The sequence below is a fragment of the Rutidosis leptorrhynchoides genome, chromosome 6, assembly GCF_046630445.1.
Source record: "Rutidosis leptorrhynchoides isolate AG116_Rl617_1_P2 chromosome 6, CSIRO_AGI_Rlap_v1, whole genome shotgun sequence".
Lineage (NCBI taxonomy): Eukaryota > Viridiplantae > Streptophyta > Magnoliopsida > Asterales > Asteraceae > Rutidosis > Rutidosis leptorrhynchoides.
The window spans coordinates 58,628,748-58,653,897 of NC_092338.1; the positions used below are offsets into that span (position 1 = coordinate 58,628,748).

The 25,150-nt window shown below is 33.9% G+C and overlaps 1 protein-coding gene across 4 annotated transcripts; it reads right to left on the minus strand.

Moving 5' to 3' along the window:
- Nucleotides 1-819: 819 nt before the first annotated feature.
- Nucleotides 820-24,904, minus strand: LOC139852405 (uncharacterized). Of its 4 annotated transcripts, XR_011761065.1 has the most exons (8): nucleotides 24,734-24,904; nucleotides 24,245-24,306; nucleotides 24,042-24,110; nucleotides 23,253-23,282; nucleotides 22,731-22,797; nucleotides 2,580-2,658; nucleotides 1,357-1,465; nucleotides 820-1,252 (listed from the first exon to the last, which is right to left on the minus strand). XR_011761065.1 is itself a non-coding variant. In XM_071841688.1 (7 exons), the coding sequence occupies exons 1-7, from the start codon at nucleotides 24,772-24,774 to the stop codon at nucleotides 1,415-1,417; spliced, it is 399 nt and encodes a 132-aa protein (XP_071697789.1). In that variant the 5' UTR covers nucleotides 24,775-24,904; the 3' UTR covers nucleotides 820-1,414. The 4 variants fall into 4 exon arrangements, 3 of the variants coding, with proteins under 3 accessions (XP_071697789.1, XP_071697792.1, XP_071697790.1); XM_071841688.1 differs by having other exon boundaries at nucleotides 820-1,465; XM_071841691.1 differs by lacking the exons at nucleotides 820-1,252; nucleotides 1,357-1,465; nucleotides 2,580-2,658 and adding an exon at nucleotides 20,271-20,593.
- Nucleotides 24,905-25,150: the final 246 nt, after the last annotated feature.

Below are 25,150 nucleotides of genomic sequence, written 5' to 3' on the forward strand. Positions count from 1 at the left end.
TGCCTTTCTTGAGCTTACATATTCAAAAAAGAACTTCATAAGATTATTCCTAACCCTGACGGTGATGTCAGAGATAAATTGTGCATTTTTTAATGAAAAAGTGAAATTTTGACTGTAACTGTATTTGACCCTCGTTAACTCAAAATGTCAAGTGTCCGTGTTAAATATTTGGAGGGTGATCATGTGGTAAAATCTGATTGAAAATTGAGGGAGAAAAAAATAATAAAATAACAAAAATATAATAACATTAGTTATCTATTACTCTGATTGGTTGGATCAATATTTCACGCCTCCACCACTTTCGTTGAATAATTGTCTAACAATGGTTTCCGTTAAAAACTAACGCCGCTTTATCAGGCGTCAAGCTCGCCACCTCGGCTGACGGATCTCGTTTGACGCTGGATTAGAATCAGCCTAATGGTTAAGTCGAAATTACGTCACTTGTCATTACTATCAATAGAATTTAGAAGTTTGAGAAAAAGTACCAAAAATGATGATTATATACATTAATCCATTAAACAAGAATCACCAAGCATCCAACAAACAACATGATGTAATTGAACACACAAGCAGAAGAGAATATGTATCAATAATCAATAATAGAGATTAAAATAATTTCCAGACATGGTACCCATAGTAAGTCCTACTTTTGATTATTGGTAGACAAAGGACTTGACTCATCTAGGGAAGGTCTATGCAGGCCATAAGTTGGGGTGTTTTGTCGAGAATATTATCATTCCCTAACTCATCATTAAACTATGAATAATTCACAATTTAGTGCTCTAATCATTGCATAATTAGACAACCTCTAGTATTTCAATATAAGATAATACGTGACCACTACTATTGGTGGTCAAAACATGAGGGTTTTACCGGTCACGCCCTCGGATTGGTCCGGGTTTCCTCAAGGGAAGTAGTTGGGGGCAGGTTATGCAACTACGGGAGATGAACGCGTGGATGGTTTAGTTCCCCGGGTGATCATAAACTAATGTCCAAAAACAAAAAACGACAAACAATCGATCAGCACTAACTCATCATTTCCCTTTCAGGGGAATGATATTTCCACTACAATATTTGATTAATCCTCTCATTTCTATCTATTATCGGTTTGTACTGTTTACAAGATGCATTGAGGGGATTTATCAAATATTGAAGTGGAAATATCATCACCCTTACCGAAACTCATCGTCGAACAGTAATATATACCACGAGCATCCAGCAGAACAGAATTCATTAAAAAGAACCCAACTCACTGGTAAGATACTAGACGAGAAAAAAGAAAAGATTACAAAGCGAACGTGCTTACAGAATGCGGCTGACTAATCCAATCAACCCAATCAAGACAGAAAATCTTACTCTTATCGTTGCTCCGAAGTTGTATTTCGTCATCAAGAGTGTCTTTTCTCGGAGCCTTCTAGTTGAAGATGATACCGTTGTCGTACTTCCATTGAACATAAAAAGTGGTCTGCACGACGACATAAAAGCCTTTTACATATACACTTTAGATGGAGCAAGTAGCGGGTTTGTACTTGAAAAAAAAAGTAGTGAGGCATCACAAAATTACTTGAGCAAGAACAATGTAGCCCTAAACTAAACAGGTCCATTAAACATAACACACAAAATCCAAAATGATCAACTCAAACCAATGAGCCCTATATTGGTAAATCAACACCCGTAGGAAGAACATAAAGAACTAAGAAATAAAAATAGTTCCCACGTACCTCATCACCAAACGGACCACACATAACTCAGGTGACCGAAAGTGATGATATGGCGACTGTGGAGGTGAAGCTAAGAAGTTGAGCAAATGAGATTTCAAACCAGTGACATAAAGAGTTTTTTTTTCTTTCTTTTTGTTGTTTAAAATGTGAGCGGTGAGAGTGTACGTAGAAATGTTTTCACAGGTACATTCATATAGCACCATTCAAGTGAGCATGCAAGTTAAACGTGACAGGGTGTGGTTTCATATTCTAGGAACATGTACTATTACCGACTGTAAAATATAATTGAGTTAGCAATAGTGAAGTACCTTTACCTATAGTATTTGTTATAAAGATAACTTAGGTTTAATTAAACCAGCATATGAACATCGAACTTTAATTATGGCATTGGCAGAACCCTCTCCCGTCACAGTTTAGTCGATCTAGAAAACTAGGGTGAACTTTTACAAGCATACAACAAGTGGCGTTCCAGAAACTGGATAAAGAATGGCCTAAAAAAGAATGTCGTCAGTTTTTCAACCAGATATTTTGTATTTAGCTAATTACCTTCACGAAAGTTACGAGAAATCGATGACTATGAAAGGACAGTCATGAAGGTTTAATAATTTACTTCATGAAAGGGACATGTTTAATTACTGGCCTTAACTTGGAATGTATTATCAGGTATATGGTATATGAAGAGTTATAAAAAGAACGAACGTGTACACAACAATCTTAGAAGCATTCAACAGAAACAAACCTTTTAGAAGGCACAATCAAGAAAGACAGATGTTGAAATATAGCATATTCAAGGCTCAAGTATCATACGAAATTAGATAAAGAGTACAATTAATGAAGTCGAAAGATGCAATGACTTACCATGATACAAGAAGGCACCAACTCTAATATCTTAATCGCATATGAAGATCTGATTTTCAGCTGACGATTGGCAGTGAAACTGCAAAAAACATGAATTAGAGTCTGATCAACCATTTAATTACCCCGATGAACATACAGTGAAGAATACAACAGTGTCTCACGATGCTGATCATCATTAAGATCTATGATCGAGAATGTTCCAAATTTTATAATTTATTCCTTATTGATTTTTCACATTACAATGTAATGATGGATGACGAAAAGACAATTAGTACATACACAACGCAGACGTAGCATAAGAGATGGAAATGCACCATATATATATATATATATATATATATATATATATATATATATATATATATATATATATATATATATATATATATATATATATATATATATATAAAATATCTAGATTGGATGTTAATTTTATTATTATTATATTTCTTGCATAGTAATATTTTATACTATAAATAGACATGTATGGTAACCATTTAAGGTGCACCATTTCTCTTGAAATATCAATATCAATATTTCTTCTCTCCTTCTTCTCTCTTTTTCTCTCTTTGTTCTTATAACCATTAAAGGTAGTTATAAGCCTACTGAATTATAACACGTTATCAGCACGAAGAGCTTAGTGTAATCAAAGGATATCTCAAACGATCACGAGCCACTAATCAAGGTATGAAATTATTAATAATTTTCAGACTCGAATATATCAAATTTTGGACTACTAACATTTATATTTATGTTATTTAAGTTATATATGGTCGGTTATACCACCTGAATTATATTTCTGTAATCTAACTTTTACTAACTTCACTAACATTTATATTTATGTTATTTAAGTTATATATGGTCGGTTATACCACCTGAATTATATTTCTGTAATCTAACTTTTACTAACTTCACTAACATTTATATTTATGTTATTTAAGTTATATATGGTCGGTTATACCGCCTGAATTATATTTTCTGTAATCTAACTCTTATTAACTTCACTAACATTTATATTTATGTTAATAAGACCTCATGATTGTACGCAACACGTCATTTGACAACACGGTACTTTATGTACGCAACACGTCATTTGACAACACGGTACCATGGGTCGAGATTAATTCCGATCAATACGAATACGACGGGGTCTTTATATGTTATCTAACATTTATGATTACTTATGCAATTAATCATTATTTATTTCATGCATACTAATGTTTATTCTTAAATTTATAATTTTAAAAGTTAAAATAAAAAAATAGTTTGTATTTTTATTAAAAGTAAATCTTAAAAGTTAAAATAAGAAAAAGTAGTTTGTACTTTTATTAAAAGTAAATCTTAAAAGTTAAAATACAAAAAGTAGTTTGTATTTTTATTAAAAGTAAATCTTAAAAGTTAAAATAAGAAAAAGTAGTTTGTATTTTTATTAAAAGTATATCTTAAAAGTTAAAGTAAGAAAAAAAAGGGGATGGTAAAATGGAATAGTTTTTTGTCAAAAATGAAGTATTGAAAATGAAGTGGTCTCCTTCTATAACTAAAAAAAAATATATACTTTTATCAAATTAATTTTTTTGTGGCCGACAATTTCAAACACGAGTCCGTGTTTAGTTTATCAAGAATATCTCTTGCTTTGGTGAAAGGTCACGATCACGATATCATGTGTTGTGAAAGAATTAAAAAATTGATCAAGTGGCCTTTTAAAAACTAGAAAAAAAAATTTAAACAAAAAGTTTTTTTTATATATTTATAATTTACGGGTAACGTAAAAAAAAGAAAGTTTTTTTTTTAAAAAAAAAAAACAACAAAGAAGGTGTTTAAATGAGTTTTACAGAAAGGGGGGAAGCAAAGTAAAAAAAAAACTTTTTTCCAAACAAAGGTAAATGAAAGTAGGACTTAATACAAGAAAAAAGTAAACATCTCCTAGACGTGATAAAATCTATCAATGATAAGTATTAGACTTGATGAGCTAAATGTGACAAAAATGTTTCAACATGTCTTATGTTAATTTTCTAAAATAAGTTATTATTATTCCGAGTTTAACACATATACATATGTTAATTAAAAACAACCTTTTTGTTCTTATGTAGTGTTGGGTTGCAATTTTGGTTGTATGCCATAATTCCATCCAGTAGAGTGACAATAGAAAACTTTTGATGATAATCAATAAAAAACTTTTTTCCAAACTTGTCAAATGTTTTGTTAAAAACGTGACCGTTGAAAAAAAGAGGTTGAATAATAAAACTTAAAAAACAAATTATTTTTTTAAGAGTGTGCATCAAAATGGCCCGTTTAATAATGGGGAGTAAAAATATAGTCAAATTGTTTCAACGAACAAGGGTTCAATTGGATGTCTCTTAAAAAAAAATCCGCGGGTACGGGTGATGGATCCAATGGATCCGCATCCACGACCCGCGGGTGCTATCCCTAATTGTGACAAGTACAAATCAACTAAAAGTCTAAAAATAAATGCTCTTATAGGGACCAAATGTTCACAATAATTGCCTAAGCTAGATATGAAACAAATAGTTCATAAAAAAAAAAAGGTCGTTGTGCGTTTTCGGGATGATAGCCGAAATACACTTACAAAAGTAGGTCAGCCGTCAATTCTTTATGGCCATATCAACGTAGATCAATAAAATCATTTATGGTTTTGATAAAAGATTAATTAAAAATTAATTGTTTTTTGGTCTTGGATTCTCGGTAACAAAAGCAAAGGTTGTTTTTGGTTGCCACAACAAACAAGACAGAGGTTGTTGACTTTTGTTGTTAAACATGGGACAAGTGAACAATAACAATAGATTATTGTTTTTGAAAAGAATAATGATGCGTTAATTTTATTGTATAAAATAAAATTAAAGAAAATGGTTTTCATTGATGACTATGAACAAACGCAAACAAAGTGTTTGTGGTATTTGGTGATTAAAAAAAAAGTGCATCTAAAGCTTCTACTGAAAATAATATGCATCTAAAGCTTCTACTGAAAATTAATGTGCAAGGTACAACGTATAACTATATGGTCAAATTCATTTGAGCCTTCGGAGTCACAAGTATATGATGTATATATATATTACTCAATTAACAAAATAGTAAATCTAAATTAATTCATATGAATAGTAAAACGAAATTAATTAATTTACTATTCACATAAAAAAGCGCATATGATAAAAAGCGCATCGCATATGATAAGCGCATATGATAAAAAGCGAATATGATGAAAAGCACAACGCATATGATGAAAATCGCATATGATTAAAAGCGCATATGGTGAAAAACACAGCGCATATGATTAAAAGCGTATATGGTGAAAAGGATATATGATAAAAAAAAACACATATGGTGATTTATAAAAAAAAAAAAAAAAACACATATGGTGATTAATGGAAAGCACATATGGTGATTAATGAAAAGTATATTGTGAAAAAGAATCACAAATGTTTCTTGAAAGAATTCAAGGTAAGATATATGAACCAATTCATCCATCATGTGAACCATTTTGATATTTCATGGTTCTAATAGACGCATCTAGCGGATGGTCTCATATTTGTATGTTATCAAGCCGTAATATGGCATTTGCAAAGTTTCTTGCACAAATTATTAAATTGAGAACACATTATTCTGATTACACCATTAAAAGGATGAGACTTGATAATGCTGATGAGTTAATATCTCAAGCATTTAATGATTATTATATGTCTACAAGGATTGTTGTTGAACATCCAGTTGCTCATGTGCATACACAAAATTGGTTTAGCTGAATCAATAGATAAACGCTTACAGCTAATAACTAGACAATTGATAATGAGTACAAATCTCTCAATATTTATATGTGGACATGTAAATTTACATGCTGCGACATTAATTCGCATTATACCATGTGGAAGTCGTAAATATTTTCACTTAATACTTGATTTTGGCCAAGAGCCAAATATTTTCTACCTTAAAACATTGGTTGTGCAGTGTATGTTCCAATTGTATCACCACAACACAATAAAATGGTTCTTCAAAGAAAGATGATAATATATTTTGGATATAAAACATCTTCAATCATAAGATATATTGAACCCATGATGGGTGATGTTTTTACAGCACGTTTTGCTGATTGTCATTTTAATAAAACATTGTTCCCTAGATTAGGGGGAGAAATAAAAATAAAAAATAAAATGATGCTTCATGATGTGAACATCAATTAAGGTATATTGAACTCGCACAAAAGAATGTGAAATGAAAGTTCAAAAATAATGCATATGTAAGAACTTGCAAATTAATTACTTTATGCATTTACAGATATAAAAAAGTGACTAAATCATATATACCAGCGATAAATGCTCCAGCTCGAACTGAAATTCCAAAAGCTGGCAATAATGTCACTGTTGAGTCTTTGCCACGCATCAAACGTGGAAGATCAATTGGTTCCGAAGATAAAAATCCTCGAAAAAGAAAATCAGCTGATAATGAGGTAAAAGAAAGTGTTCAAGAAGAACCACAAATCAATATTCCTTCTGCAGAGGATATTGATAAATGTAAATACATAAATTGCGATAACTTATGCAATATTATGGAACCCAAAATGAAATGAAAAATCTTGATGAGATATTTTCATATAATATTACAATGACATCATGATTAAAGATGATGATCTAGAACCAAAATCTGTAATTAAATATCAAAATAGATATGATTGAGCTCAATGGAAAGGAGCATTACGAGCTGAACTAGAATCGCTCAATAAAAAATTTTTCGGATCAATCGTTATCACTTTTAAAGATGTGAAACGTAAGGGATACAAATGAATTTTTATCCGAAAAAGAAATGTGCAAATAAAGTTACAAGGCAAAACTAGACTTGTAACTCAAGATTTCCCACAAAGACCGAAAATGGGTTATAAGGAAAACTTATCTTCCTGTAATGGATACAATTACTTATTAGATACTTAATCAACCTGGTAGTTATTTAAATGCATCTCATGAATGTTGTTACTACTTATCTGTATGGATCACTTAATAGTGATATATATGAATATACCTAAAGGGTTAAGGTATCATAAGCATCTAATGTAAAATCCAAGGGAATATATTCCATTAAATCACAAAGATTTCTAAGTGGGTTTATACAAACGGGACGTATGTGGTATAACCGATTAAATGACTACTTGATAAAAAAAAAGGGTATAAATATAAACTTATTTTGCACGTATGTTTTATAAAAACAATGTTCGGATATGAGATCGTAGTTGTTTATGTCAATGTTCTTAACATCATATGAACAAATAAAGAGATCTATGAAATCATTCAACTTCTAAAGAATTATTTTGAAATGAAAGATCTTGAAAAAACCAAGTATTACCTTGGATTGCAAATTGAGCATATGCCTAATGGTTTACTTGTACATCAAACAACTTATACCGAAAAGATTTTAAAACATTTTTTTTTAAAGACAAACTCATTGTTGTTAGATCACTCAATATTGACACTGATCTATTTCATCCCTGCGAAGATCATGAAAATTTTAACAGATCGGAAGTTCTATATTTTAGTGCAATTGAGGTTCTTATGTATCTTATAGATTATACAAGATCTGACATTTCTTTTGCAGTTAATTTGTTGACAAGGTTCAGCTCAGCCCCTACCAAAAGACATTGGAATGGGATCAAACAAATAGTTTGATACCTTCGGGGAACTACTGATTTATAATTATTTTATTCTAACAACTCGAAACAAGATTTGTTTGGTTATACAGATGCAGATTATTTATCCGATCTACATAAAGCTAAATCTCAAACTGGATATGTATTCCTAAATGGAGGCACCGCAATATCATGACGTTCTCAAAACAAACACTTGTTGCAACATCATCAAATCATGCCGAAGTGATTGCATTACATGAAGCTACTCGGGAATGATTTTAGTTAAGATCAATGATACAAATCATTATTGATTCTTGTGGACTAGAACGCTATAAAAGCGTAACAACTATCTATGAAGATAATACAGCTTACATAATACAAATGAAAGAAGAGTATCAAAAATGACAGAACAAAACATAAATGCTGACGAGGCGCTAAAGCTATAAACGGTCTTAACGGTCATAAGTTTGATGGAAAAGAATGGTATATTGGTAAGGCTCAGAAAAAGACTGAAAGGGAATAGGAACTGAAACAACGGTTTGAACAAACCATGAAGGAGACTGTAGACAAATCACGAGGGCCAAACTTGTACATAAAAGATTTAGATGATACAGTGATGATACAGTTTCAGATGAAAACCTCAGATTTTTCTCATATACTCAAGATATCGTAAAAGACAACCAGATTAAAATGAGATACGTTCAATCAACAACTCTGCTGATCTTTATACCAAAGCACTGCTAACTGCTATTTTCAGAACACACGTTCATAATATTGGCATGAGGCATGTTCAGAAGATGTAACAACTCAGGCGTTGCCTACTTGAGGGGGAGTCAACTTTATGCTGCACTCTTTTTCCCTTAGCTAAAGTTTTATCCCAATGAGTTTTCTTTAGCAAGGTTTTTAACGAGGCAGTACTAGTTATTCTCTAATAAAATTGTCATCCAAGGGGGAGTGTTATAAAATATCTAGATTGTGTTATAAAATATCTAGATTGGATGTTAATTTTATTATTATTATATTTCTTGCATAGTAATATTTTATACTATAAATAGACATGTATGGTAACCATTTAAGGTGCACCATTTCTCTTGAAATATCAATATCAATATTTCTTCTCTCCTTCTTCTCTCTTTTTCTCTCTTTGTTCTTATAACCATTAAAGGTAGTTATAAGCCTACTGAATTATAACATATATATATATATATATATATATATATATATATATATATATATATATATATATATATATATATATATATATATATATATACATGACATGACTAAAATGACAAGTGACAGCTGGGTGCAAACGCCATTAATCACGACCTTATAAGTCTTTCCCTTACCAAGACAATGTACTTGACATGCTCTTAGTGCATATTTTGTAATCCCTAGTTTCATGAACTTTAATGTTTTATTCGATCATGTAGTAACTTGTAATATTGTTAAACGTTGATTGTCGATTTGTTACTTTATATATTTGTAAACGTTTAAATGTAATGTGTAATGTCACTCGACAGTCGGCCGACTGACATAGTCAGTCGACCGACATATGATCTGGGATATTTAAGCCAAGTTAATCTCCACTAATTTGGTTAATCACTCTACACACATGTGATGACCCGAAAATTTCTGACCAAATTTAAACTTAATCTTTGTATGATTAACATATCCGACATGATAAGCAAAGTCTATGAAGTTGAATCTCAAAATTTTTGAACTACTTTTATATATTTAAATACCCTTCGGTTGTTTTCGACGTTTCGCGAACAATTATATGTAAATAGATACATATATACTATAACTTGAAAAGGTAACAATGTATTAATTGTTTGATACCGTACATTAAACTTATTGGTTTAAATATCTATTTGAATATATATGATAAGTTGAAATATTTATTATTAAAATTTATTTATAAATAACTTCCAATGTGTATTTAAAAACTGATTTATGTATATTAATAAGATATATACATATATATGATTTCAAGTTATTTAGTAAACGATAGTAACATTCGTTTATTGATTCGATTGATATTTAGATAAGTTAACTAAAGCGTTTAAGATGAACCAGTAAAACACTAATTTGCTACAGTATTTTCAAATTGCTACAGTACCCAAAATGCTACAGTGTTTTCGAAAATCACTATTTGCTACAGTAACTTTGCTACAGTGAACACTGTTTTAAAATGTATTTTAACAAATATCGAGACGGTGATTTATAGAAGTAAATGACCAAAACACTCAAATGTATAAGTTATATTTCGAGTGATATAATTTAGGGATAATTTAAGGCTATATTTTGACTAAGGTATGTGTCCCAAAATGTAATGTACAAGTTTTCTCAGCGTACGAAGGGACACTCGAAAAACCGGAACCGGAACATAAGTCGAGTGACGACGTACGACTTATCGGAACAAAAATTAGAAATCAACTATGCGCGGGAATAAAATATAATATATAATTAATTAATTTAAATTATATATATTATATTAATATAATAATATGTCGACAAGCGTTAAAACAAAAACATGTGAGCTGGAAAAGTTACCCATGCGATCGCATGGGAATTACACTTCCCAGCCATGCGATCGCATGGCAGGGAATTCCAGGCCACATCTATTTAAGCGCGAGCTTTTTTTGTTCCACCACCACCACGACGAGGTCATGAGCGTGTCACTTTCAAAATGGTTTTCAAGCGGGATAGAGCTAAGGAAATTATGGGTTATTGCCAAGGAGGTTATGGGTAATGTTCGGGGGTATATTTGTGAATCAAACTTAGTGTTTATCATCTCTGTTACGTCTACGTACTTTCCTACAATATTGAATCTCAATACTGATACGTTGAGGACTACGGTTATTTGATATCCCGAGTTTCGATCACATTTTGGTGAACGACTTTATATGCTACTAAGGTGAGTTTCATAAGATCCCTTTTACTCTCTACATTTTTGGGCTGAGAATACATGCAAATGCTTTATTAACCGATATACAATATTTATATGTGTGAGTTTCATTGATCCCTTTTTAATTCCTTTTGCAATATATATTTTTGGGCTGAGAATACATGCACTTTATTTAAAACGCAATGGATACAAGTACATACTAAATTCTACACTGAGTTTGAACCGAAAATCCCTTAGCTTTGGTAACTGTTAACTGCCAGTTATAAGAACTGGTGGGCGCGAGTAGTAGTATATGGATCCATAGGGCTTGATATCCCCGTCCGAGCTAGAGCACTAGCCTTTTAACGGACGTATGCTATTTGAGAAGCGTACACGTTGGTTTGCGTGTATTATTAAGATGATTATACAAAGGGTACCAATTATATATATACGTTAAAGTTTAGTTACCAGGGTGCTCAATTTCGTAGAATATTTTGATAAACGTTTCGGATGAAACAACTGAAATCTTGTGATCCACCTTTATATACAGATTATACGAAACATTAAAACTATGAACTCACCAACCTTTGTGTTGACACTTGTTAGCATGTTTATTCTCAGGTTTCCTAGAAGTCTTCCGCTGTTTGCTTAGATGTTAGACAAGCTATGTGCATGGAGTCTTACATGACATATTTTTCAAGGAAACGTTGCATTCACCAAATCATCACCATGTATCTTATTTTGACTGCATTGTCAACGGAAGTACTGTTGTAAACTATTATTTATGGTGATTGTCTATATGTAGAAACCATCAGATGTCGAAAACCTTTGATTTAAATATTCATTTATGGTGTGCCTTTTCAAAAGAATGCAATGTTTACAAAACGTATCATATAGAGGTCAAATACCTCGCAATGAAATCAATGAATGACGTGTTCGTCCATATGGATTTGGAGCGATCGTCACAACACATTTCACACATACAAACAGTTCTATGTCCGGTCTCACTCAATCTTCATGTCCAAATACCACAGAATGTCAGTCTAGGCTTCGTGTTTATCAAGATCTAATCTTGGTTTGACTCGTACGAACCCGAAAACCCATAGATATTCGTTTAAGCTCGTTCTAGTGTTATTCCGCCTCTAGATCTTGTTAGGTTGATTCTAAGATCCTATCCCAACGTCTACAAAGTGGTATCAGAGCACTGGTTTGCTGAATCAATTATTTTAAACGAGTTCTTGGTATATTTTTGGGTCAAAAATTGGTTTTGGATTCAATTTTGCATGCTTTTATGTTGAACTTTTGGTCTTAATTGCTTTAGAGTGTTTACAGAAGTAATTCTAAGTTGTTTAAGGTGTTAGTCAGTGGTTTTAGTTCGTAAATTGAGCTTGAAATCGTTTAGAAGTCAAAAACCTGATTTTTGGATTCTAGTTCTGAGAGAAATAACAGTCGACCGACTTAGGTGTCAATCGACCGATTTTAGTTTATTTCGACCGATTGTCATTAGTTCGACCGATTGTCATTAGTTCTACCGATTGTCTGAAAATCGACCGACTTTAGTACTAAATCGACCGAGTTAAACTCTAAACCGACCGATTGACGGAACATCGACCGATTGAGAAAAGTAATACCATTTGACTTAATGTAAACAGAACTTCGACCGATTAACCATTGACAGTCGACCGACTGTAACTGTTCATCGACCGACTGTCACTCAATCGACCGACTTTGGATCAGATTCAACCTTAATTAATTTTAACGATGTCTGATCAGGCAATGGCAATTACTTCCGGCGTTCAAAATATTTTACTATCTGATAGTGAATCAGGCAGTGCCAATCGTGCTCCTAGACTTGATAATACAAATGATTACATTAGATGGAGGTCTAGGTTTATGAATTACATTAGAGGCCTTGATCCTAGAATGTGGGATTTGATACAACATGAATATAAAGAGCCTTTAGGTACTGATGGTAATGGTAAAAATTATGAAGATTATAGCGTGACCGAAAAAGAAACATATGCCTTAGAATGTAGATGTTATGCTCAATTGACTCAGGGTTTAGATGGAGATATTTATCATCAATATCAGATGCACTTAACATCATATTCTCTTTGGAATGCTATTAAGATAGGTGTAGAAGGAAATAAGGCGTATCGTGAAAAGAAAGCTATTATGGCACATTGCATATTAAGTTATTATATCATGAAAACAGAAGTGAAATCATGGAAGACGAAAATATCAAGGTCAAGATAATGATGGAATCGAGAAGAGAAGTCTTTGTAAGAATACTATTGAGTGTGAAAATTACCAAGAAGAACTTAAATCATTCATACTTCATCAAAACCATTCTATTGGACTTATTATCATTGTCTGTGATATGGGACTGTGCCCATTAAGGCCTAGATAGCGAAAGATGTTTTCAGAGGGATATTCTGAATACTCACTCATTAAGAAAGCTACGTCTTTCATTCCGTTTCCTCCAAGTTGAACAAAAATCGACCGAATTACTGGCTTGTCACAATGTCGGCCGTTTGTTACGTATGTCGACCGTTTGTCTCATATGTCGGCCGACATAATCTCATCGTCGATCGACTGTCAACCTGGGTATAAAAAGGCCACAGACGGCCGAAGTACCCCATTTCGTGCGATTGTGTTGATTTACCAAAAAAATTCGAACTTTGCAAGGAGGAGTTTTTGATCGTGTTTTTCTTATACAACTTTGAATTGTGATTCCAGCGCCATTAACCAATCGAGGTAATTCTTTTTAAATCGAAAGTTATTGAAGTTTTCTTGTTTATTTTTCATTTTCGATTCAATTTGTGATGTTAAGGACCTGTTAGAGTGATTTGTTTGAGTAGAACTTGTTAATCGGCCTCCTCTGTACCTATTTTAGTAATTGATTGAAACAAAACACCATAAAATCGTTGAATTTGAATTTGGATCTGTGTTATGCTTCGCTAAAACAATCGGCCGATTGACTTCCTAAGTCGACTGACTTACTGTATGTCGGGCGATTTACTAAGTCGATCGATTTAAATATATGTCGGGCGATTGTCATTGAAAATCGACCGACTTATCTTATATGTCGACCGACCGTATAATCTTGTAATTTTCTTATTTTTTTTAAACGCTTTTCGATTCTTGTATATATGTTTGTATAGCAGAAAAATGGCTAAACAGGGTAGTCCAGTGAACGAAGACGTGCATGAGGAAGAGGTGATTCTGTCCAAGAATCTTCCAGGCTTGACGGCAAGCGAAAACGCCAATCTTGAGGCATGTTTAAATGAGGAAGGACCTAAAGCAAAGGAAGGCTTCGTTGATATTATCAAGTTTTTGAAAAGGTCCAGGATTCATACTGCAATCACTCTAGAATGCAAGGCATACTACTCGCACCAACGAGAATTCTGGAACAATGCTTCTATTGTCACTGAACATGGAAAGAAGGTGATACGAAGCAGTGTTGGTGGTACAATTGTGAAGATCTCGGCCCAGACAGCTCGTGAAGACTTAGGCTTTCCCGATAATGATTCTATGACAGTCACACTGAATAGAACTAAGGTCCGAAGGTGTTTAGTAAGATGTGGATACTCTGGTGATCCGATGAAAAGTGCTGTTAAGAGAACTCGATTCTGTCATCAATACAAATACTTAACTTTGGTGTTGTTGAGATGCATGAGTCCAATGGTAGGCGGTTTTGATGAGTTGAACGAGACTTATAGTTCGATGTTTGCAGCACTAGTTCTTCATGCGGACTTCAATTTCTCCGAAGTGATTTTCAGAAGTATGTTGGTGAACGTGAAAAAGAAAAGCCACTTAATGTTTCCTAGGTTCTTGCAGGTGATGATTGAAAACCAAGTGCAAGGATTGAATAAGGTTTGGGAGGATGAGATTAAACTGAATCATCTGAATGACTTGACTTTCAATCGAGTCAAGCAAAAGAGAGGTCTGGATGAACCATTCAAGAGACTGGTTGGCCACCTCGCAAATGAAAACTATGTATGTCCACCAGGTGCTGCCCGTCATCATGAGAACAGTACGTCTGGTAATGAAGATGATATCGTCGTAGTTGGTGAAGACGATCAAGAGGTTAATCAGCCACCGCCAGTTGTTACATCTGAACAGATATGATGAAGACGATGAAGGAGATGACTTTGACCCTGATCAATTCGAGCTGAGAAAGCGAAAACAAGCTGAGGGTCCTTCAGTTACGACAAAGCCGAAGCAGAAGCGAATAAGGTTCATTAAAAAGGCAAAAAGAACTGAGTCATCTTCAGCTACTGAACAGCGACAATCACAACAATCACAACAACAACGACAATCTTCAGCTGCTGCTACTCAAGAAACACGTGCTGAAACTGATACAGGAGTTCATGTTGCTGCATCCACGACTATTATTACACAAGATACTGCGGTTACTATATTAAGCGAGAAGGTTGTAAATATGGCTTCTGAATTTGAAAAGTTTAAAGAAAAAGCTGATGAACGAGAGAGAAGAAAGGATGCTGAGATTGCCAAACTGACCAAGCAGGTTGAAGATCAACAGGTTGAAATGAAGAAGTTACAAATTAAGGTTGATGCTCAGAATTTGCTGATTGTAAAGGCCGAGTCTACAGCGAACAAGGCACTGTCGAAGGTGCTTGAGTGGGAAAATAATTTCGATATTGAGGCTGTTGATCTCGAAGAGGATATAGACTTTGGTAATTTTAACGATCAAGGCGAGGATGAGCTAGGTTTGGATCTTGCTAAAGGCACAAGCGAGAACCCACTGTCAGTAATTCCTCTAAATATTGATTATTCTTTACGTGATTTTTTGGCAAAACAGGATCGTCTGAATCACTCAGTTGTATTTGATGATTTAGAAGAAGGGGAGATCCCGCCGGATCTAAGCGCTGAGGAGCAGGCCGAGCTAGTGCGTCAAGAGCAACAAGCAAGTACTTCAGCTCACGACTGCTAGCTCATCTTTTGAGAATCGTTATGATTCTAGTGATGATTTTGAGGAAATTATCGTAAAAAATGAAAACGACAACTATTTTGATGAAGTAATTACTGAAGATGAACCAATAGGTGATTTTCCGGAGTACGAATGTAATAACGATAAAGATCCACCTACGTTTCAAGATTACTTCAAAATGAATGAAGAGCTTCTAAACCGTAAATGCGAAGAAAAAGAAAAGACCGAAGATTTGCCTCCAGGGTTTTTACCGATCAAAATAAATGAAGAAAAGGTAGAAGTTCTAGAAGCTGAATGGAAGATCCTGTTGAGGATCAGAAAATATTGTGAGAAGCCAGCGCCGGAACCTGAATGGCTGAATTACATTAATAGGTCGGCGAATCTTTTGGGTAAAGGAAAAATCATTGTTTGGGCCTACATCAAAGAGTTTAATATATACGCAATAAAGAAGGAGTACGGAGTGGACTACATCAAACATGGATTCGAGTTCACGACTCTACCATACTTTGAATTTATGCAGGTGGCTAGGCTCAAGATGTTATATCGGGATTATGACGGAATTCCTAATATTGTTTGCAAGAAGATAAGACCATCGTACTTGTCAAAGAACTTTGAGGGATTCAGCCCTCAATTTCCCACGATCACTTATCGAACAAACAAGAAAACGGGCGAACGAAGAAAGATTGTTAGATACAAGCCAGTAAAATATATGAGAAAGGTTCCTGTGATGAAAATGCTGCAGAACTTTAGCCCACATTTTCGCTGGTGGTACTACGATGAACGCTCAGAGGAAGCAGTCATCGTTTTGGACAAATTGAAGGAAGATGAGACCGACTAGATACGAGTTTTAGATCCCGTTTGGTTGAGAAATTGCTGTGAAGCTGACATCTTCACATTGTGCTACAATCGGATGCTGTACATGCCTGAAAATAGAGTTCAAGCACAACAGTACATTCGTGTTGCAAAGGTTTGCTATTTGAACAATATGGTTACAGATCCGTACAGAGACTGAAGCAGATCGAAGACTTACGAGGAATTAGGTCTTAGGGGTAGTTTGTTAGTGCATATTTTGTAATCCCTAGTTCCATGAACTTTAATGTTTTATTCGATCATGTAGTAACTTGTAATATTGTTAAACGTTGATTGTCGATTTATTACTTTATATATTTGTAAACGTTTAAATGTAATGTGTAATGTCACTCGACAGTCGGCCGACTGACATAGTCAGTCGACCGACTGTCAACCACAGTCGACCGACATATGATCTGGGATATTTAAGCCAAGTTAATCTCCACTAATTTGGTTAATCACTCTACACACATTTCACACATACAAACAGTTCTATGTCCGGTCTCACTCAATCTTCATGTCCAAATACCACAGAATGTCAGTCTAGGCTTCGTGTTTATCAAGATCTGATCTTGGTTTGACTCGTACGAACCCAAAAACCCATAGATATTCGTTTAAGCTCGTTCTAGTGTTATTCCGCCTCTAGATCGTGTTAGGTTGATTCTAAGGTCCTATCCCAGCGTCTACACATGCAACCATACATGCTTAGGTACTTGTAGGTTATAAAGGGATAGACACATAATTATCATACAACTAGTAAGCTTCGCAACTAATAATGGACGTCATTTCATATACCAAACTGATGAACCTCTTACACTGGAAGGCCGGGGTCCGAGAAAATAGATTTCACTATCGTCGTCCCCAGTAGGATGGCAGTTTTCAAGTAAATCGTAAACTGAACATGGTGGCCTTCCTGCCCATAAGCTAGGGTTAATGTTCAAGAAGCAGTTTGTTCCACTCGTGTATTGAATTTCGTTTTTTATGAATCCCAATTAGTTCAATACAAAGCGCTTTTAGATTATAACTGGTGTCATAAATGTTCTAGTTACTGTATGAGAGTTTATCAAGGTCAAATCATATTCTTCTTCAAGTAAACAAAGACATATATATTCATGATCTTATCTTATTGACACTAGTGAATTTACCTTGAAGCGTGTGGGGTCCAAGGACCTCACTAGTTTGGATTTTTTTTATTTTTATTTTTTTTGCAAATTATCAATCAAATTTTACAGAACACCACAAAATTTAAAGATATGACCCTATATATGTTTTTTTAATCAAAAGTTTTTTTTAATGTAAACAACCATTCTTTGAAGAAAAAAAGTTACAAGGTACTACCTACTCATATTGTATAGCACCTTATTGAACCGTGACATCTTGATCAGTGATCAAGCCACAAGCCTTTTTATCAAGTGAAACGGATAAGACATCTGTGTGATGTCATTGGTTCAACTTGATAGTGCTGGATATATGCTTCACATACACTACTTCTAAAAGTTATTTTTTTCCAGGATAATTAAGGATGATGTTCCAAATAACTAGATTTCAACTGTTTCAAGATAATAAATCAACTTATGATATGAATTGAAGACTGTAAATTAAAAGATTGGTCTTCTCTCTTTTCATCAAAGGAAGAAGTAAAAAACACATCTTTGGCGAATATTGATAAGATCAAATTAGCCTAAACAACATGTCTTACACGCAAAAACCCAAGAGTCCCTTAGTAAGTTAGTAGTCCAAAACCAATTGGTAGTACAGGGAGGTCCCTATACTTAGATGCACACATTTATTTTTTCCGATATCCGATGTGGGACTTGTGGTTTGCATCCTTTACATACCTCTTATCAAACCCAAGTCCATCTGAGCTGATATTGCTCATATTATACACGTTTATTTTAGCAATATCGGTCACAGGTTGGTTATTTGATTGTGGTTTAAGGCTTTTTAATGGTAATTATTAAAGAATGGTGTATGCGTGTCAAGAAGTTCTTTATGATAATTTTATGAGGTTTTTGAGTGGATTTATACGATATATTGTCATCAAGGTTGGTACTGGTAAATGGAGTGATTAAAGGGTTATTTGAGCTGAATATAGAAATAAGCTTATTGGCGCGCCGCGCAATTTAATGGTGCGCCGCGCAATTTAATAGCGCACCGCGCAATTTAACAATTTAAAGGCGCGCCGCGCAATTTAATGGCGCGTCACGCATATCTACAGAAAGTGAAGTAAGAAGAATTAGAAAAGGTGATGATTAAGATCAAGTTCATTGGCGCGCCGCGCAATTTCATGGTGCGCCGCGCAGTTGTTCGAAAATCAAGTCCAGTGAAAAGAGGTTAAAAAAATATCCAGGAATAGTTCATTGGCACGCCCTGCAAGATTTAAGCGCGCCGCGCAAAGGTTTAGCTCATTGGTGCCCCACACACTTATTTGGCGTGCCGTGCAATTTACTCGGGAAGTCAGGTTTGCAGCAGTTTTTATCATATTTTTCAACCCTAACTCCCATAACTTTTGCCCAGCCATTTTTGTGAGCGCAATATAGGCGATTTTTGGTGATTTTTAGAGAACTTAAACTTCACCCAATCATCTTCAACATTCCGGGAACGTGTAGATTCGTGCATCATCCAAGATTACTACTTCTGTTAGGTTGATTTCTTGTTTACAACAATGAATGCTTTCTTCAATTTTGGTTTAATTTTGTCTTTGAAAATGATTGTTACCGAAGTAGTTATATGCTTGTCTAGACTAATAACCGGATGTTATTTTATTGATTTATTGATCTTTTGCATGATATCTTTAATATCTTTAATAGTTTTAATAAAATACCCATACTTGTTAATGTTTAATCATTTCAAGCCAATTGATTAATGTGTTTGTTTAATATAGAGAACTCTTGTTAATTTAATACATTAATTTACAATTAATTTGTCTTAATTGATAGTTTGCTAAACCGGACCAAGGGTATAAAATTGGTTTAGAACATCTAAACGATACATGGATGAATTGAGAGAGAACTCTACACTGTGTAATTTAGTTTGAGTATTTGCTAAAGAGAACTCTTAGCGAATCGTTCGAGTAATTTGCATGCCTATTCATTAAATCAGGTCTTAATTACAAAAACATCTGACACTGAGGGTAAAAGGTCTAGATGAACATTCTTGTTTAATCCGAATTACAAACTATCTTATTTGCTTTTCTTTTGTTACGTTTTATAAAATTAAAAGGCTAAAAATATTGTCTTTTAATTGCCACCGTTTCTTGATTTTCCGATCATTAAACGACAACCAATTAAAATCCGTTATTTGTTTATTTTTTAATTTGTTAAGTAGCTTAATCACTTTTAAATACAATCTTGAATTGTTTTAGAACTGTCTTTGATACGATCTTGGAATTACCAAGTTTTAAAGTGCTACACGATCGGGTACACTGCCTGTGAGTGTAATATTCTTTTAACTAGTATTTTTCTAGACATAATTTACATACACGATTTTACACACCATGGGCTTCCCTCCGACGATAGTCCGGTCCAACCTTTACCGCCGCGAAATGGAACATTCAACCTGACCTGGATGTGGGCGGACTCAGAAGATTTCGGTACAAGGCTCCAGGATCGACTCATCGTCACCAGGGGTGCACACGCATGCGCTGAGAGGTGCACCTGCAACACTATCCACCACATCTGGACTACAGCCTGGCTCTGATACCAATGATAAGATCGAATTAGCCCAAACAACATGTCCGACACATAAGCTCAAGATTACCTTAGTACTCTAAAACCAATTGATAGTAGATTGATCTCTCGATACTTATTTGTACACATTTGTTTTTTCCGATATCTGATGCGGGACTTGTGGTTTGCACCTTTTACAAATATAACCCTCAATAACGAGATTAAATTGATCAAGTTTCATACTGAGTTCAGCATGAAAAGCACAACTAGCTATTTAATTTATGTCAAAAGAAAAACACTAATGCTTCATTCATAGCGAAGAGAATAAGGTGTTTGGATGCTGCTCTACAGACTCGTATGAATTTAATCAAGGTTGCAAAGTCGTTACTAGGGGGATACTCGGTCAAGACCTTTTAAGGAGTAGTCGGCAACTCAAAGAGTAATCGGATGTTGAACAAGTTTGACTTTGACCAATTTTGACCAAGTTTTGACCCATTTTCCAAGTTTCTCCGAGTTTTAGACGAGTAATCACGAGTTTAGGCCGAGTAATCCCGAGTCATTCCGGTTGACCTAGGCTTGACCAAGTTTTAATCGGGTACTCGGTCAGAAGTTTTAACCGAGTACTCGCTGAGTTTTTCTAAGTTTTGCACCATTGGTTTAGATCATCTTACAATATGTTCTAATGGAGCTCCTTGTCGTGGTTGTGAAAGTCCCTAGCCTAGTAGGGATTTTAAGGTAGTCCGACTAGTTTCCAACTAGTCTTCGACTTGGCCAATTTACTATGTTAAAGTTGTGAAAAGTATAAATGTCGGATTTATTAGTTATGTATTTGTTTGTTTAAGTAGGCCAAATATAGTAAAAGTCAAACTTGGTCAACTTCCACCGAGTCCACGACTTGGACGATTAATCCCTACAAGGTCCCCGCGACTAGTCCCAACTAGGGACTCTTACAACTTTGCTCCCCGTGCGAGTTTCACATTAAGTATGTTGAGGGATGACCCTTATACACTCATTTTTGACCGAGTTTTGACCGACTTTCCAAGTTTTAGCCGAGTAATCACGAGTTTAGGCAGAGTAATTTCAGTTTACCTAGAGTTTACTGAGTTTTAACCGAGTACTCGACCCGAACTTTTAACCGAATCTTCGAATTTTTCCGATTTCTTCACAACTAGTTTAATTCATCTTACAATATGTTCTCAAGGAGCTTCAAGCCGTGGTTGTAACAGTCCTTCGCCTAGTCGGGATTTTAAAGTAGTCCGGCTAGTCTCTGACTTGGCCAATTTACTATTTTAAAATCAGATTTATTAGTTCAAAGTTGTATTTATTCGGTTAAAGTACATCAAATATAGTCAAAGTCAAAGTTGGTCGATGAGTCCCCGAATAGGACATTGGTCCATACAAGGTCCCAACTAGCAACTTTACAACTTCGCTCCTCACCACGATCAATGGCGAGTTTCACATGAAGTTTGCTGAGAGATGACCCTTTACATTGATCTGATGATAACAACTTGAATTTCGCATAAATTTAATCCTATGTATATCTAGCTATGACAATTACAAAGATAGTGTACATAGCTCGCATACTTGTTTAGTGAGTTGTGCCTATAAGTTGAGGTAGCTATGATATACCGCATTCAACCAAGATAAAGTTGAAGATAGAGAATGAAGACCTATTAGTGGGTGTCTATTTCTACCGGAAGAAAACTCGCAGACCAGCGATCATCATACTTGTTGGAGATTCAAGTTGATGATTCATTAACACTTTAGAACATTGATCCTTATCTATATGGCATCTTCAAAGTTCTACAAGTGTATATACCTTGTAAAAGATGGTTGTTTGTGCATATGGTTTTCCTCTATCGATGTCAGGCTTGCATAGAAGCGTACAATACATATGCGACAAGTATGAGTTTATACACACATACCTTACATCCAAACAACAAGAAAAAAAGAAGCATCCCCTTAGTTTACAAAGCCTACTGGTTGAATCATTCAATCAAATTGCATATGATCTATTCATATCATTGTCTACGGTTTTATAGCTCATAATCTTTTTTATTTATCTAGCACGTTTTAAGTAGTTATCATGGACACACACATATATAGATGTTATGTCGATTAGATGTTGTAAACTTATATCATATGTAAAATTATAGGCGTTCACCTTGTATTTATCTCATGTCGGCCCATGCCATAGGAAGACCTTTGACCTTTGATCTTTGAGCCTTGATCTGGCCAAAAAGAATAGTATTGCATTAATTGTCACGGTCATCGATCTACACACAATGGAGAAGATTCAGAAGTTAACTTTAATTGAATGATTTTACATAGATCAACTTGTAAAGTAAAAACAAATCATGTATTGTACTAGCTAGCAAGTGGTTGCAAAGGTCCAAGTTCACTTTCATTGATGACATATATAATAAATATTTTGCTTAGTTTACATTGAACATCCCACCAGCAAATAAAGTTTCAAATAATCATGGAACTTTGATAGCACAATTAGCGGCACAAAACTTAGAGTTGATCTTTGCTCATATTACTGTCATATATCCACAGCCACCTCCGTAAACAATATTTTTAATAAACCTACATGCTTTGTATATATAGGATATATGATATATAAATATAAATACCTTGGTTGTATGAGGGATACAGCCAAGTAATGCACAAATATATGACAAACCTTGCAAACTCCTACCATCCAGCTTCATCACTACAAAATAGGAATGTGAATTAGAATTACAGTACTAATTACATGAAATAACCAACCATTTAATTGATCGGTAAAAGGCAGCTTATAACTTTCTTCACCAAGGTTGCTAGCTCAACAACCGTTATACAGGAATTAAATATCAACCACAGGTTCTCGTGGTCAACGTTAACGTAATAAATGAATACTAAATGCTTAAAGAGGAGTTGACGTACTACTTAAGAGATCTTAAGATCAACACGGTAATAACTTCGTTGGGTCATGGTCAAAAGATAAATACAATAATATTATGTCTCCGCAATGACTTTATTGTTTACGGTATGATAATCGACTAAAGAGATCGATACCATCACATACTTACTACACAGTTCAATATAAGAAATCTCTCGGAGCATATTTTCATCTATGATTATTAAAATTACAATACAAACTTCAGATCAGCTAAAGCACATTAGGGCCACCAAATTAATGATTAGTAGGTAACAAAAAAATAAGGGTAATTTGTAAATACGTACAATTTTCCCCAAGTTGAGCCAAAACTAATAATTGATTTCGAGTTTTAATCACTGATATTATATGTATCATAACAAAAACTATGTGCTTTTCCAAACAGTAGATACGTATATAGAAATTAAATACATACATATCAGTATATATATTCTAGTCTTAAAAGTTGAAGCCAATAAAATTGAGAAAAATATATGTAGGTAACAATTAACTAAATAACTATCATATATAAGTATCAAACTCATAGTGACTAACCAGATAAATTTGCTAACTGGGATGATTCATTCTCCATATTAAGCAAACTTACACCCCAAACATCAACATCTGCAGGAAAAAATTCTGATCATTAACACACAACTACTAAAAACTTAAAGTATTTTACCCAATTAAAAGATAGCTAAGAAATACATCATACCCTCTGGATGATAAACTACTCAAGCGAAAAAATAACATCATACCTGAATTATCGATCCAAAAAGCTTTCTTAGTTTTGCTTGCATGCCTATTCCATGGAATCAAACTGTTATTAACAATAATATTATCAGTCTTTTTTGCAAAAAGCAAGATACCTTATACCAATTACAATATTTCACTTAATTAATCCTTCTATTATTACTTAAAAAAGTTAAAGAGTTAAATACTATATGTAACATATACATCGATCAGACCCTTGAAATAAAGAGGGTTTCATTTGATAAAAGCAATATTCAGACCAATAATATATACTCCGTAAAAGCATAAAGAGGAACGAACAAGATTTAGATCGATTATATTGATAAAGGCAACCATAATTTTATGCCAAATAATTTGATGAAAGAACGGTGGATGGCAGAAGAAAACCCTAAAATGGAAAATTTGAAACTTTTTAGGGAAAAAAAAAAAAAAAAAAACAGTTAAAGTGTACTTAATAAAATAACAATCATAATCTATAGATGATGGATATGTACCTTGTTAATGATTTCAAAAATTCCCATTTCGTCCTCACCATCAACAAAAAGTACAGACATTTAGAACTCCCAAGTTGAAATAATATAATATTTAATTTAATATTATAATAATCACCCAAAATAAAACAAATTATTAAGTAAGTAAATAAATAAATAAATAAATAAATAAATACATAATCAACCATAAACAGTACAAAGTTAGCAATAGGAAAAGGTAGAAACCTGCAGGTGAACGTAATCTATACATATTATGTATCTACCATCCCCTGTGCCTTTCTGGATCTTATCTTCCCAATTTTGAGTCTGTTTAATGTTTACAACAGAAGCCTATGTGTCATGTAAGTATGTAACTAGTCATCAAAAGTTGCAGCCTTTTTCATAACAACAACAGTATCTTTGTATTGTGTATGTGTTGGT